This window comes from Staurois parvus, unplaced genomic scaffold (assembly GCF_062004578.1).
Source record: "Staurois parvus isolate SC_StPar_1 unplaced genomic scaffold, SC_StPar_1.0 ptg000025l, whole genome shotgun sequence".
NCBI classification, from domain to species: domain Eukaryota; kingdom Metazoa; phylum Chordata; class Amphibia; order Anura; family Ranidae; genus Staurois; species Staurois parvus.
The window spans coordinates 22,841,734-22,858,566 of NW_028317821.1; the positions used below are offsets into that span (position 1 = coordinate 22,841,734).

At 37.2% G+C, this 16,833-nt stretch overlaps 1 protein-coding gene across 1 annotated transcript in view; it reads left to right on the top strand.

The window, feature by feature from the left end:
* Positions 1-16,833, top strand: part of LRRIQ1 (leucine rich repeats and IQ motif containing 1) — a 238,741-nt gene that overhangs the window by 160,602 nt on the left and 61,306 nt on the right. The window contains exon 22 of the mRNA XM_089652370.1: positions 14,346-14,447. Coding sequence (XP_089508496.1) covers positions 14,346-14,447 — 102 coding nt within the window. The remainder of the gene's footprint in view (positions 1-14,345; positions 14,448-16,833) is intronic.

A 16,833-nucleotide genomic window follows, 5' to 3' on the forward strand; every position in this document is an offset into this window, starting at 1 on the left:
AAGTGGTTGTGGAGGATGTGGATAACACCCTGAATACTTGGTTCTGGACTTATAAAAAGTCGAGAAGCTATGAGAGCATGTATGAGAAATACTTGTAGTGGATCAGGAGCGACCCATTATTCCCACTCTGAGGAGGGCTAGATATAATAACTCATCCAATTAGCATATTCAGAGATGACCAGGACGTGGCAAGAATTGGGAAGCCCCAAAAATGTGATATAGGGTGCCTGTATGGAAAAGTGGAAAAGTCCTTCAGTGGAAAAGTCCTTCCCAGTAAATCATCAAGGGGGATTTAGGCTGAGAGCTGATTTAGGAGGAGATGATTAAAACAAAGGATATACCTTTAAGTAGAGAAGTAAAATTTTAGCAGTAACTCTGCAGATCCCAACATATAGCACTGTCAGTCCATTAGGTAGAGGAGAGGACAGAGTGAAGATGGAGATATTTGTAAGAGTCTTTATTATTGATATCGTATGAAGTTTTTAGGTCTGACAAAGTATGTAGAAGTGTCCTATGCAGCGAATGATGGCAGAGCTCCAGTTTTGTAAGCAAGAGCAGTTCAAATATTGTTAGTGGTAGTAAAGTAAGATGAAGTGTAGGAATGCCTTTTTTGCTCAGTTGTATAGTGGTAGCCCAGACCACAGTAATAGCTGTAATCATACTTAGGTAAGAGTTAATCATTTGGGGTGAAACAAAAGAGTTATGAAGAGCATTTCCAGTGGTAATGGAAGATAAGATTGTTAAATTTGCATCCGGGATGGCATCATAGAAGTGAACCACCAATATTTAGTTTGATCCAGGATGGTTGCCCTATAATACATGGAGAGCTTAGAAGCACCTAGACCAGCCTGTGAAGTAAGATTGCAGAAGAGCGAACATCATATACAGGGTCTTTTTTATGTCATATTAACGAGTTCAGAATAGATTGCAAAAACATTTTATATGTGGGAATATGGCCATCCCAGGAGGCTTTAGTCAGATGGAGTTCATGACAGATAGCAAGTAGTTTTTCTATCAAAGAGTTATGATTAGCAGTAAGCAGAGTGGTGGAAGGCAAAACTAGTTGGGCACCTATGTAGATAGGTTATGGAAGCATTTGGGGCCCAGGTGAAGAGGGGTCATAGTGGAGATTTGGGATTTAGTTGAAGGATACAAGCCTATAGTAAGCATAGATTTGGAATCGTTTGTCTTTTATAGGGAGACTGAACTATACACTTCTAACACAGTTGCAAGGCAGGAAGCAACTTAAAGGGATTAGACAGGAAGAGAAGGACATCATCTGCAGTAGCAAATAGTAGTTTATCTGCCACTAACACATGTAATAAAGGCAATTCTACACTTTTGAACTGGTTTTCTCATGGTGCATAAAATAAAGATTTGTTGGTACACAGGGCAATCTTTGAAAAATACGTCTATTAAATCTTTTAATTGGACCTGTTTCAGTGACAACTCAGCTTCTAGAGTAGAAACAAAAGGAGCTCCCGTTGTATCATGGGATTCAAGTTTTTTTGTTAATTTAGATCTCATAAACTAGAGCTTGTTGTCAAGGTATAGCAGTAGCCACACACAAGAGTGAAGGTTCACGTTTGTCTACCAGTCCTAACAAATACTTTTTTGTTTCATTGAAGTGCTGTACAGGGCTGTGTTGGCTCTGTTTATCCAAATAGTGCTTTGTGGAATTCTTATTTACCAGATTATTATGCATATACAATTGACATTGATTCTTTGATTGTTCAGTGAGGGTTGCTGTACATTGTTTCATACCATATAATTAAATACAGCTTGATTTGTATATACTGTATACATTATAATCCTAGGTGGGGTATACCATTAATTACCTAATATCTTGTGTTAAGTGTTGATCTTCATTTTTGTACTGAATTTAATTTTATGGATATGTCACATAATTTACCCAAGAACTTTGCCCCAATTTGTAGCCACCAAGTTCTTTAACCTGGAGGTAAATATAGTAAAGCGGAAAAAAGGCATAAAATGTGATTATATTCGCTTTTGGTCTGTCAAGATGTATTTGATATTTTAAAAGACAGATGGTATACATCAAGACATTGCTAGAGCTTACAAATGACCTCACTTGAGCTCCATAGTTCCGTCACTTCTTTAAGTTTGAAATTGCAGCTATAACAGCACGGTCGGTCAGAATATCAGTAACAGTGCCATCTAGAACACAATCTAATGTCAACAGTACTTGCAGTACATGCCAGTATAAAATATGTAAGCATAATCCAAGAAAAAATAATGTTTATTGCATAAATGCATATTTCCAGTTTGGTAACTGAAGTCATTGTGAATAACTATTTGAAATAGATTTTATTGTATTTCTTTTTTTTTTTTCAACTAAAATTGCAACTCTAGTTTTGGTTAGAGTGGAAAGGGTTAGTAGGGTTTCTCCACACATCCTGTCATTTTGACAGGTATCAGACAAAACAGGAAGTAGTGGAAAATATCTCCAATGGAGATGTGGCAGGTCAAAGCTATTTTTCTAGCAGACCGGGGATAGGTTAAAACCCTTTTCATGTTTTTTGTTTTTATTTTTTTGTGTTTTTATTATATATTTTCTCAATTTCTGCTTCAAGTGACAGGTGTTAGAACAGAAAGTGAGGGGAAATTTCAAACAAACAGTGTTTAACCTCTTCCCGTCTGGCCCATTGCCGATAAACAGCCGGACAGTAGCACTGCCAATGTGGAGGGACGTTTCTAAACGCATCCATTGCCTGTGCGCGCTCCCCGGGAGTGCGCAGCACCGCGATCTGTGTCCGGCGGACACAGCGGAACACAGATTGCTGTACGAGACCTCGGTGTGGGGTCCCGATTCATGTGATCCCTGATTGGCCAATCAGTGATCACATTAACAGTAGTAAACAGGATGTCACTTCCTGACATCATTGTTTACTACTAGTGAAATCTTTGAATGATGACAGAGGTCACACAGTATAAGGCTATTCACAATAGCCTTGTACCATGTGACAAACTGTGACCAATTACAGCTCTCTCACAGTATTTCTCAATAGCTACAGGAATGCAGCCAGAGAGAAATAGAAATTATTGCTTTTACAGTCTTTATGGGTGTAAAAGCAATCAATGTAAAAAAAAAAAAAATCTTCATCACTCCCCACAAGTGGTACATTGTCACTGTAGTGACACTGTACTGCTAGGGTGACAGCATGTAAAAAAAATAAAATAACAATGTAATAGAGATAGCTGATTCATTTTGGCCAAGATTTGTGAAGAACGATTTATATTTATTTGCAAAACTGTATAAGAAAAACACTTTTTTTCAAAATTTTTGGTCTTTTTCATTTATTTAGCAAAAACATAAAAATCCCAGTGGTGAATAAATACCACCAAAATAAAGTTTTATCTGTCTAAAAAAAATGCTTAAAATGTCATATGGGTACAGTGTTTGCATAACTGCGCAATTGTCATTCAAAGTGTGTTAACACTGAAAGTTGAAATTTGGCCTGGACTGGCAGGGGGTAAAAGTGTCAGGACTTGAAGTGGTTAATGTGACTCTGTCACCTTTGAAAAGAACTGAAAGCCAGAATTTCCTGAGAAAAAAGAAGCTTTATACTTCTCTGATGAGTACTATATTGAGCCTTCAGTGTCTTAAAGACCTCTTACAGGTATGTCAGATAGCCAGACTCCACTGGATACTCTGGTTCTTCCAACCAAGGTTGGCTTCAATCTTTTGACAGTAACAAGTCTATTTAGAACCTGTTTTCACACACCTTTCGCACAGGATTCATACATTTTTCAAGCCGAATTCTGTTAGAAAAATGTTTGAAAGTTGTGTGACTGTTGTATAAAAACAATTTATTAAAAATCCTTAAAGCAGAACTTCACCAAAAATGTGAGTTTCCACTCTTACCTCTCCTCTTCCACATTTGGCAATCTTTTTGGAGGGGAAGGAAGTGGGTACCTGGTTTTGATCACCTTGCAGAGCGGAGGTTCACCTCCCCTTCCCCCCCTCAGCCTTCTGGGAAACGTCGCAGGACCATTCAGATAGCACAGCACAGCTCACGCATGCACAGTGAGCAGATGGCCACAGTTTTTGTAGCTACTGCTTTTAATTTTTCAAAAGATGACCGAAGAACTGCTTTAAGCATTGCCCCATTCTTGTTTCTAGCCTTGAACAACTCCAAACTCCACTAAATCACAATGATTTGTGATAGTGGACACATTTAAATGTGATCTATTTTGATCAAAAAGATGACCATACAGTGTAATATTTATTTAAAATCTGTCCTGGGATCCTATTTACAATATGTAATACAGTTTGTATTGACTTTATACTTGAAAACTGGCTGGAATCTTTTTTTCTGGACTTTTTTTTTTTCCAAACTGTTAACTTCATTATCCATATACAAAGTGTACATGGCCAGAACATGTTAGGGAGAGTGGTATACAATCAATACTTGAGTACATAAATTGCAAAAAATTATACAGTGTCAAAAATCAGACAGTATCACCAAATATAAAAGGTAGTCCACAATTGACAATTTTTGACTTACATACAAATATCAGAAATATGCATGAACCAACTAGTTTGAATGCATACAGACATTCAAAGGAATAACAAAACAACTAACCATACAAAATATCAGAATAAAAACTTTTGATGGTTGGAAAGCCATATATCCAATTTGTCAGAAAAATGGGACATTGTATCAAAAGGTTGTGGAAAATTCTAAACATTAAGGCATTGATTCTAAGATTTGTGAGAATGCAGTAGTGGGGGATTTCCAATTAAGGACAACAGCCCAAAGTGTAGCTAAACTAATAGAGTGAATCTATTTCTCCATATGATAGGTCATGTCAGGTATTCGAGCAAACGTATAGCATAGTGAGGGTGGTCTGTTGTCCTATCAACTGAGAGGAGATATTGAAAATCTTATGCCATATTGGGGTCAACTTCTCACAGTCCCAGAGTTTGGTTGGTGTGTAATACTGCGAAGCGAAACAAAACAGAAAGCGCACCAACCTTGCGTATTACCTCAGTAAACCAAATTTTATTGAATACAGAATGATACTCACAAACAGCGAAGCAAATCAAGCATGTAAGTCCTCAAGGGAACTTTGGAATAGTAGAGCCTGAGCGAGTCCTATCATATGGGTAGACACTCAGGATACATCTGACGCATTTCGAAGGGGGTCCCTTCTTTATCAGAGCTCTGTTCCATCTACCCACCCTTTCTTGGGTCTCAGAGCGCAGGAGAGTTCAGTTCTGGTGTGTAATACCACCTGATTAGCACCTTAAGGGCTGTTTCCCTGACACATAAGGACAAGTGTGTTTGCGAAGGTTCCATAACATTGTGTCTCACTCCTCAACAGAGTTTTGCCTCTCGCAATCTTGTTCTCACTTCAACATGTATGTCAATTTTTTGTGGCGTGGAATCATTCGATAGGTACCTGTATAGGGTGGAGATTACACCTTTAGCCCTAGGAGAAGATTTACAAATTGACTCAAGAGGTGGGATTGACATAAAGGGGCAAAGTGTAGTGAGAGGCAAAGCAGTGTCTAACTTGGAGATATCAGAGCCTTTTCTGGTCTGGGACCCCTCTGAGTTCTTGCAGGCGAACAAAAGATGAGTTATCCTGGAGGGCTGAAAGAGTAGTTAGTTTGCTCTGTTTCTACAAAGAGAAAGTGCCAGAGGAGCCAAAGGTTGAGTTAAATCCAGAGTCCACTAGAAACAAGTCAGGGGGGAGACTGAGGAGACCAGGTGGTGTTTCTGTTTTATATAGGTTCCAGGTGCAGAAAGATTGAGATACCAAGCTGTTAAAAGGTCCAAGAGATGACTGAGAGATTAAGGATGACCATAATAGGCCTGCGAGATAATATGGATAGATGTAATCTAATCAAAGTGACTTTAGAGTTTACAATATTCTACTGGGCCAATTTGTAAACCTGGAAGCTAAATAATTGAGCCAAAGTTGAGGAAGTCCAAGACCACCTGAAGATTGAAAGGATGCGTTTGGATTACTTAAGAGTATTTATCCTGCCAGATAAATGTATTGATATCCCTTTGGATGTCTATAAAGCTTTTGGAATTATGATGGGCAAGGCTCTAAACAGGTATATTAATTTTTTTAAGTATGGACATTTTTATAGCCATTATTCTGCGTAAAAAGAAATTAGATAGGCTTTCTATAATTTGAGTATATTACGGATTTTACACAAGATAGGTTTGTAACTGTACTGAATCAGTGAATGAATAAAAGACATTAGATTTATCCGCAGATATAAAAGAGCTTGCTCTGACCATAAGAAGGAGAAAGATGATTTGAGCTGTTACTGCTAAGCCAGAGGAATATTAATCGGTGTTGCAGTGGACTTGGAGAGATTTATGGTTAAACCCGAAATAGAAGCAAAAGTATGTAAAACTGAGAGGAGATTCGGGAGGGAAGTTATTGGTTGAGTAAGGAATAACATGACATTCTCTCCGTATAGACACAATTTTAAATCAGTGGGACTGTTAGAGTATCCAGTGATGTCCGGGTGTAACTTGATAGCTGTGGCTAGTTGTGCCGTGGCTAGGGCAAAGAGTAGGAAAGCAAGAGGGGAGCCCTTCTGGGTACCTCAGCCCAAAGGGCAAAACTCAGAATTGCAGCCAGAGATTTTAATCCTAGTATGATGGAGTGCCTGAAAACCATGAAAATATCCAGCATCATAGTAACATATTTTGGTATGGCCAAATTACACTATCAAAAGCCTTGTTTATATCCAGGTTAAGCAAAAGGGCCTCTTTCAAGTGTAAGTTGACATCTTGTAGAACATTTGTAACCAAAAGTGCATAATCAGTAACAAATCAGTTGGGGATGAAACCAGATTGGTCAGGAGAAGTGAGGGATGAAATTACTGAGGTTAGTCTATCTGCCAGAATTCTACTGAAAATGTTTAGGTCATTATTGATTACTTATATAGGTCTGTAATTTTGTGGGAATAGATGGTCTTTACTGGGTTTCTGAATTAAAGAGATATTGGCAAGGTACATTTCATTAGGTTAAATGGTGGCCTTGTAGGATAAAATTGAATAGGGAAGTCAATGTAGGTGCCAGGGGAGGAGCATAATGTTTATAATAGGTGGTATTAAAACCATCAAGTCCTGGGGCAGTAGTACGTTTTAAAGATTTGTTAACGCATAAAATCTCTTCTGCAGTGCAACAAGCATTAAAGTTGGGAAGTTGTAAGAGAAGTTAAGTGAATACTCACAAACTATGAGTCTACAGACTCTGAAATAAAGTTTGAAGGAGGATAAAGCAATTTGGAATAGAAATTTTGAAACATTTTCAGCACCTCAGAGGGCAAGGTAGCTATATACTGAGAGTAAATCTTCAAATTATAAACATGTGGCGAGCTTAAACAATAATTCAGTTTACGGGCAAACATAGAAGAGGCCATGTTGCTATGAATGATAAATCTTGCTTTGGACCATGGAAGAGCCTTTTCAGTCTTGATTTATAACAATGAATCTAATTCCAATCTTTTTTGTGAGATTGTGTGAGGAGGTCGGATGCAAGGGCATAGGATCTATACAACTGACAAGGTTCTTTGGTAAGAGGTACAACTTTGGGGTCATTTTAATAAGGCATCATGTAACAAGGAGAGGTGGCACCAAAGTACTGCTTTATGTGCAATGAAAACACAGGGAAAAAATAAAACTAATGCAGACACCATATGTAATGATTGGCAAGCTGCAATATTACAGTTTTGGTTTTGGATTTAATGCTTTAAGGCAGTCCAAAGCTTAATTAAGGCTGACTTCACACAAATGCATTGCACGGTAATGCATCATGCAAATGTCAGTGTGTTGCACTGACTAGCACCCCTGAACATTACAAAGGGCGACTGAAAAATTCTCAGCCTACCCTTGAAGCATTTGTCTTAGCCCAATTTTATTTGTGTTACTCATAGTACATATCTTTGCAAGGTTCCATACCAAATTTCTCACAAATAGCTTTTTGTTTGTTTCAGTTATTGAAGACTAAAGCGCAGAAAGTCATCATTGTCTGAAAGATGAAGAAAGTGAGCAAATGTTCTGTTATCCCATACCTGCTGAAAAGGGAATAAGTGGACAGGACATCCACAAGGACATGATGGAAACATTAGGGTAGGATGCCCCTTCCTATTCCACCGTTAAAAATTGAGTGGCGGAATTCAAGAGGGGGAACCCCTCTGTCCAACATGCCCCTCGCAGTGGAAAGCCAGCAACTGCCTGTTTGGTGGAAAACATAACAGCAATCCAGGATCTCGTAATGGCAGACAGGCGTGTGACAGAACATTTCATCGCAGAGAAAGTGGGCATATTCCAGGAACGTGTTGGACACATTTTAACAGTAGTGCTGGACATGCACAAGGTGTCAAGTCGGTGGGTCCCGAGAATGTTGACTGTTGAAAACAAACGCGACAGACAGCAGGTATTGGATAACAGCACGTTTGCTCCCTTTCTCCATCTTTTAGACAATGATAACCTTCTGCACTTCAGTCTTCAATAACTGAAACAAAGAAAAAGCTATTTGTGAGAAATTTGGTATGGAACCTTGCAAAGATATGTACTATGAGTAACAAAAATAAAATTGGGCTAAGACAAATGCTTCATGGTTAGGCTGAGAACTTTTCAGTCGCCGCTTGTAAAGTAAAGCATTGTGCATGCGTTAGCGCACTACTCAAGACCACACATACTGTATGTCAATGGGGCCTAACTCACTACTGCACTCTGTTGCTCACTTCACTGCACAGTCTACAATGAGGCGCTGGTAATTAGGTGTCATGCTGCTACTATCCACAAAACTACCAGTATTGTGAGTGCTAAAGTAAACATGGTAACATACACAGTGCACATAAATACCATGATAAAAACCTAATGACTCAACCTTAGTAATGGTGTCAAGATTTACACACATCTAAAAACTGAAATACAAATAAATACCATATTTTTCAAATATTGCCCTTCATGCTGAAATTGTTTTCTTTACCCACAATGTGCACTTCCTATATGATCTTCACTAAAGATACATGTGCGCATGTCAAGGCACAAAGTAAGTAGGTGCCATAGTAAGTACCATGATGCTACTCCCTACTCCTTGCTTATACTAATTTGCAAGTGCTGTAATAGACATACTGTATAATCACATATACAGTGCAACTAAATAGTGTTCTGGTTTGTGTATCTGATCACTCCCTGGCTAATGAGATGATGTCATCAGCTTTGGTGGGACTACAGATGAACCTCCTTCATCTAGTAAGAACCACTTTCATTTTTTATTTGTATTATTTTCATTATTGTTATTATTATTATAATATATTATATTATATTGAAAACATTAGGCATCATTCACACTTCCATGTGTGCATTCAGCTTTTCTAAACACAGAAGTTATCTAGAAAGTATAAACAAATTATCATAATTGAACAGTACAGGACACAGAACTTGTATTCATAGACCGTGGGTTATATGCATGCTACTTCCAAGTGACTGTACCTGCTTGCTAGGGCCACTGTTAGAACTTACTCACTCATACACTTTATGCTAGTGTCCTTAGGTGATCTTTTTTTAAACGTTGATTTTTTTTTGCTCTGAAGCTTCTATCAAGACCTGACTGCTTACTGCCTATGGCTACCTAACAGTTTCCAGTTTAGGTACTCTCAGTGCATAACGTGGGGACTGTACCCAGATCTAACTACGTAGGGCAAGCCTGTATTGTTTGCTTAGGGCACCGCACTTCCTGTTTTGGGCACTCTCCTTGGTACAAAATGTCTAGTTGGCCAAAGGGACAAGGACAAGGTGCTTTTGTGATCAAAACCTTCCTTCCTACCTGAAGTGGTCTCTTCTTTCTACCTTGATGGGGATATTATTTTTCTATCCCTTTGTCCTGCCCCAAAACATGTCAGATAAATTGCCCTGCATTGCCTTTATCTCAGGATCTGTCTGGCACCCAAAGTCACTGTTCACAAGACTGAGTTTCTATGTTTAACTTACCAACCAGCCTGCAACCAATCCAATTGTCCTGTCTTAAATATGGGTTCAGTTTACACACATTTGCAAATACACATGTAAACAGCAGAACCTCTTCAGAGCACCCCAGTATTCTGCAATCTTAACAAATAAATTTTGAGAGCCTCCATAGTAGAAGCCTACCAACCAGCCTGCAACCAACAGGATTTTTGTTTCTTTCTTGGGTTCAACCTTACTTTTTATTTCTGCTATCTGTGTCTGTACACTTTTCATTTTCTTATATGTTTAAGTAGAAATTCCAATAGTTCTTTTCCTTTTCTGTTAAAAAAAGTTAAACCATTCCTTTAGTGATTCTTCATCTGTCTTCAACCATCATTAGGTTGGAGATGTCAGCTGCCATATACTGTTTAAATTCCACTATATCCCACCACGTCCTCATTTTTTCTCAAAACAAATGTCCCAATTTTTAAAGGAGTTCCCCAATTCCCCCTCCTTACATATGTTCCTTTTAACTGAAAAAATCCCAAATCACCTTCTCTATGCTCCAAGAAATAAACACCTCCATAACTGCTGCAAAATTGGTGTGAAACCAGCACATACAGAAAAACAGTGTAAACAATCTGCACAGTTAATAAAAGTTCATAAACGCATGAACAATAAAATATAAACACATTAAAAATATAGTAAAACTAGAAAATAAAATAAAGAGTGATTGCTGCTGATGTATTGATTTGTGCCTTTCACCACACTTCAAAAAATGTATATTGTCCTCCACGATGCAGTGCAATCCCATCAAATAATGTGACAGTCCTTAATTCAAAACAATATAATAGCCTTTCAATATCCAATAAAGCTGTATTTCCTCCACCACCGTAATGTGATTTATCTCTTCCTTCCTCTTTTCTCAAGCTCTGTGACACATGCAAACACCCAGTGATAATATGCACTCACCTTGTGCAATGGACCTCAGTGTAGATCAAGGTCATAACACACTTGTTGCCCCACCTTGGGCATATGTGGCATCAGCTATTTCTCTCACTGCTCCCTTCGCAGCTAACTACTACTAATCAATTATGAAAATGCGAAATAATACACTTACCCCATGACTGAAAGGTTTTTATAAGTGTGGTAAATGTAGAGGCTGCAAGGTTACTAACGTTACCAGGAGGGAGAGGTTAGACTTCACAGCAAAGGTGACAGGGAAAAGGTATGAACTCAAAGATTTCATGACATGTAATACTGAGGAGGTTGTTTATATGTTAGAGTGTCCGTGTCAGAAACAGCATATGGGCCAATGTCTAGTCCAGCGTTTCTCAACCTTTTTTCAGTCAAGGCACCCTTTAGAATTGTGGACAGTCCAAGGCACCCTTTAAAATAATGGACAGTCTTGAGGCACCCCATTATAAAATGTGAAAAATTATTCTAATAGTTTTCTATAACGCAGCAACATCCACACATGTAGGACACCCAACATTAAAGGTGATGTATTCTTCCAAAGCAAATACACTTTTGCACACTGGTAGTGTTCCAGTTTTTCTTTTCTCCCTCATTTTTTCTCCATCACTGAGCTAATGTGGCCCCAGCACTGATAGAGAGGGGCAGGGGAGGGTCAAACCAGGATGCTGTGCAGGCAGCTGACATCTTCCTTATCAACTGATGTAATTGGTTGTCAGGACACCGGCAGCTAGAAGGTTGTAATCGTGCACAATGAAAAACTGTGGCTTTGTGTAACTAAAAGGCAGGCTTGTTCCATCTGCTGTCTTGTATACAAGTTTTGGACAATTTTTAGACATTTTGCCAAGCCACCCCTGAAGAAACCCTGGTTGAGAAAGGCTGATCTAGGCAGTTACATGTGCAAGTGAGGGAACACAATAATAATATTAAAAAGGACTAAAAACCCATTCTGTTTCCAAACACTTCAGGGACTATCATAATAGGGGCCCTACTGGTCTAAAATTCTGGGCGGTGGAAAAAGTTAATAAACATTGGAGAGGGGGACACTTCATCAGCCAACTCAGCAGGAGGCAGTCCGATTGGATTTTTGAGACTAAGGTGTTGGCCCCGGGGGGGGGGGGGGGGGGGGGGCTCAATTTCAATTTAGATCTCAATTGTTTCATTAGCAATTCATAGGGCTCCCTCCTCCTTATGAGTGTTTGTGCTACTGATATTTCTCTGACTGGTTCTATTGTAAAATAAATATTTTTTTAATATGATTTTATTAACATTATTTTATTGATTTTGATTAAGTATGATATGTATGATGTACTGTATGTATTGGTTATGTAATTACTGATATAATTACTGATAGACGTATTCCGACAACAAAAATGGCCAACAGTCAGTTGCTCATGCGTGGTAGCATGTGTGCGTGGCTCCGCCCTACGCAGTTCATTATACGGGATGTCATCAGGGGCCCCTATTGGAATACTTCTATGGCATTTTTGTACATGCTGATTTTAACTTTGACTATGTAAGTGCTATATACCCAATACATTTTCTAATATTGGTGGTTTTACACTATGTGGAGCATTTCTCTATTACATGTATTTTACTAAGTTTCAGCTTTACTGATTCACACTGGGGGTCTGGAGCTAATATCTAACAGTCGCTTTGGTTGCTACTCTTTTGTAATATTTTGGAGGACCATCCATATCCATGATGTTACTAATATCATAAAGAGGTTGATTGACTACTCTTAGTAAGAAGTCACAATCTTTCCGGTATGCCTTGCATGCAAGTGAAAGGTGTCACACTGATTTATATGAAGTTCTCTGGTTTCATCATGGCATGTGGGACTGATTCAATTTGACTCTGTTAGAGACTTTACACTGTATCAACGTTATTTACCATGCATAATTCTTAAGATTAAGGTTTTTTATTTATACACTGGTTGAGCACTGCATTGTTTACACTATGTTGCATACCCTCCTCAAAACACCTCTCCAGTTGCAATATTATCTCTCACACACTGTGACCCACGATAAATGCTTAGTGGCCTCTGTTCAGGCTGACAAGGTCCAATGAATTGGATGCTGTTGACTAGTGAGGGAACAGTCTGGAGAAAGGTTTGTCCAGACCCAAAGCACGCTCTAGAAATAGGAAGAAATAGCCTGGTCGCTGTACACCTCACCCAGCCCAAACAGTTAGCAGGTAAAAGCAGCCCCAGCTCAATCCATCCAAACCATGTGCCCCATGAATCATCAATTCATTGGATGCTGCTTTTAACTGCTAAGTACCTGACTGGGCGAGGTGTGCGGTGTCCAGGCTATTTATTCCTATTTCTACATTATCCCTCACACAGTTGCAATAAATAGGAATATGGCTGAGTTAGGCATAGATACAATCCTATAGATTTACAGACACACTTTTCTGTTTTTTTGTTTTATTTTTTACAGCATGTAGAAGTTAGAGTGCCTTTTTTGAACAAGTCATATTGATAACATAGGGACCAGCATTAGTTATATACAACAATAGTGCTCTTTAGAGGGAAAAATGTAATGATAATACCAAGTACAAAGTACTAATAATTTTGGAATACTTATTGTGACTAAAGTCAAGTTCAAATTTCAGTGGTTTCCAAATGGAGCCTTTCGAAAAAGAAGCTTTTCTCAAACAAATGAGAAGCATCACAGCACAGACATGCTTTGAAGTTGAAACTACATTAAAAAATTGGTTCAAGGTTTTAGAAGCATGACAGTCTAGATGTTTCGAATTTTTCATCCACTTAGTTGGTCCTTGATTAGAGAACTTCAGTTACATAATTCCATAGAATCTACTTTTTTGACTTCATATTTTATGCATTGGTGTAGCGATATTATGTTGTAAAAAGCCTGTGCACTGTCTTGATTTGCATGCCTATTTATATTGAATCAGCTAAAACAAATTATTTTATAATTTTTTGGTTTTACACTGTAATTTTTGCTTTCTTGAGGCAGTTATATGTATTTCATATTCACTAAGTTATGTTAAAATGATAAAAATAGAGTAAATTAAGGTTTAATTTTTTTTACATAGTTTTTTATAGTTAAAATTATATATATATATATATATATATATATATATATATATATATATATATATATATATATATATTTATATATATATATATGCACAAATTAGAATGAAGAAATATATTTTGTCTGTTGCTGTAGAAGTCCTATATAGTACTTTTTGTTATCTTGTCTGCTGTCAGAAGTTGTTCTTTAAAATAGAAAAAAAATAGAAGCATTTCTTGAAGGATTTCTCAAAGTATTTCTTTTGTTTTCTCGGAAGGACAGTTCTCATGCCATCTAAGTCCAAGCAAGAGTAACTTAAGCTTTACAACAGTAAAACATATCATGCCCTTTTAATTTTAAGATGTACTTTTTCATCTAGACCCAGCTGTGCGCCTGGCGTTGTTCAAAAATAATGAAAATAAGCATCCTCCTGTAAAGCCACCAAAGAAGACACAGATAACAAAGACAGAATATTTTCAAGGTAAGTACATAAAAAGAGTTTTTTTTTTGTAACATTTGTTATTAAGTTCTTTGTGTTGTTCAAGCCAGTAAACTGATACGTTTATATTTTTACTATCTGAATATAATATGATTTATGTCAAAACATCATTACTATGTTTCCCAGTTGTAACTCTGAACTTGGCATTTCCATCAAGATCATAAAAAAGGCTTGCCAAATACCTCCATTAGAATACTTATTTTCTCTATATTGTTCTTGTATGCCTAATTACAACTGGATATGTCAAATAAATCATGGTTTATTATTAGAGGTATCAACAGCACTTACTAGTGGCAAACCAAAAAATTTAAGTAACAGTTGGGGTAGCCAAACAGTATTCCAGTTTTTGTATCATTTTAAATATTTTAACTAAACTTTTTTTTTTCACATGAAAAGGTAATGAAACTCACTTACTCAGAACTTACAGTTTAGCCTCAGTAATGATTTTTAGACTCTTTTTTTTAAAGTAATTTAAAAACAGAACTCAAATTGTAATTGGTCATTTCACAGATCAAAGAAAACACATTGTGTATTTATTGAATGGTATAAAAATGTGTATTTTTGGTTCTTATGTGATATATCTTTATATTTGCCAGATTTGTAGTTGTGAAAGGAATTTCTGTTTTTTAGTCAACATTTTCTAAACAATTGATATGTGTTTTTTTATGTGCAATAATGGAGTTACAGATGACTACTAAATAGGTAATTATGAGCGTCCAGCTATATCAATATGTTCAATGCTTTCATCTTTCCAGGAAACTGCTTGCATACAAAATGGGCAAGGTTAATAAACAACAGCATATGCAGTTATCTAATACCCATGCTAAAATAATGTTTGTTATCTTTATGAGTAGCAAATTAAATAATATAATACTGGAACTTTAACTGTAGAGGGCAATATGTATAAAACTGTACACTATGTTGAATACCATGTGCTTTTACTATAAAATGGTAATCCCAGTAATATCTCTGTATTACTGCATTTTGACATATGGATCTGCCTTAGATCATTTGCAGTGTGTGTCCACTATATAATTCTTGAATACACTGAATTGTGTTCCAAATAATTCAATATTGTTTTTGGGCTACATAAATACAATAATGTAAGTAGAGTTTTAAGATGAGGGCTCATCTAATCGATGTGTGAAGTACAGAGCTATATCATTTACACCTAACAGAAATGAGGCTCCAAAACAATAATAGTTATTAATTAAACACAGATGGCGAGTGGTGAAAAGCCTGTAGTAAAAATGTCATAATTCTGTTACTCTTCAATGTCGAGGTTAGGAAAGCAAGACAGTAGAGAAATTCTGACAAAGGGAAGGAATCAAAGCGAAAAGAGACAGTCAGACTAGAGCACCAGGAAAAGTGAAATCCTATATCAAAGACTAATAGCATTTATGTGTTATCGCAGTTAGTTTCTGGAAAATGAAGAAACTAATGCTAGCCATAGATATCAGACAGCATTTGGAAATACAAAATCATATGAAAGACTTTTCGTATGAAAGAACTTTCTGGAGTATGTACACTTAGATTTCCTGAGCCCTGAGCATGAATGTTTATGACTACAGAGGAGGAAGAAGGAAGTGCAGGAAGGTATCACTGGAACTGGTTTGTCTCAGGGAGAATCATGACCAGTTGCTCTTTCCTTAGCAAGTGGGTCATTTTTTTTAATGCCCATGGACTTGTTGACTGAGCCTAAATCGTCTGAATCGGGTGACTAATCTCCTGTCTAAAGTTACCTTGGATCTGTGGTGCACTGCAACTTTTTGCAGCACTGAGAAACACAGGTTCTGCAAGTGAAACCAATTTTTTTCAGGGTCATCCATTTTAGATTGTTTTATATTTTGTGCTGCAAACAGTTTTTGTACATGTCCAAATATGGTCTGTGGCATACATTTGAAAAACCTTTAAAACAAGTGCAAGCTGGATGAGGTGACCTCTTTGTGACTTGGTGCTTTACATTTTAGGATTGTGTTGGAGAATGACCTTCAAGACCAAGTTGTGTACATAAAATTGTAAAATACTAACTTCAGAGGGAATACAATGGTTTAAAAGAGCATATTGCAACTTGGTTACATGAAAAGTTACCCGTTATTACTGTAAACAACTAAGTTATTAAAAATTGTATACCAGCAGCATTATGGGATATTTAAAATAATATATATACATGCTTGAAGCAGATGAAGTAAAAACAGTTATTTATAAGAATTAGAATAAAGATTAACAAAATGGATCCTTACTTACCTTTCCTCCAATAGTCCCTTCCCCTCTCTGCACTGGCATCGGCATCTTCTTTTGTGCGTTGATCCTTAGCCATCTTCATTATCATTATTATTATTATTATACAGAATTTATATAGCGCCAA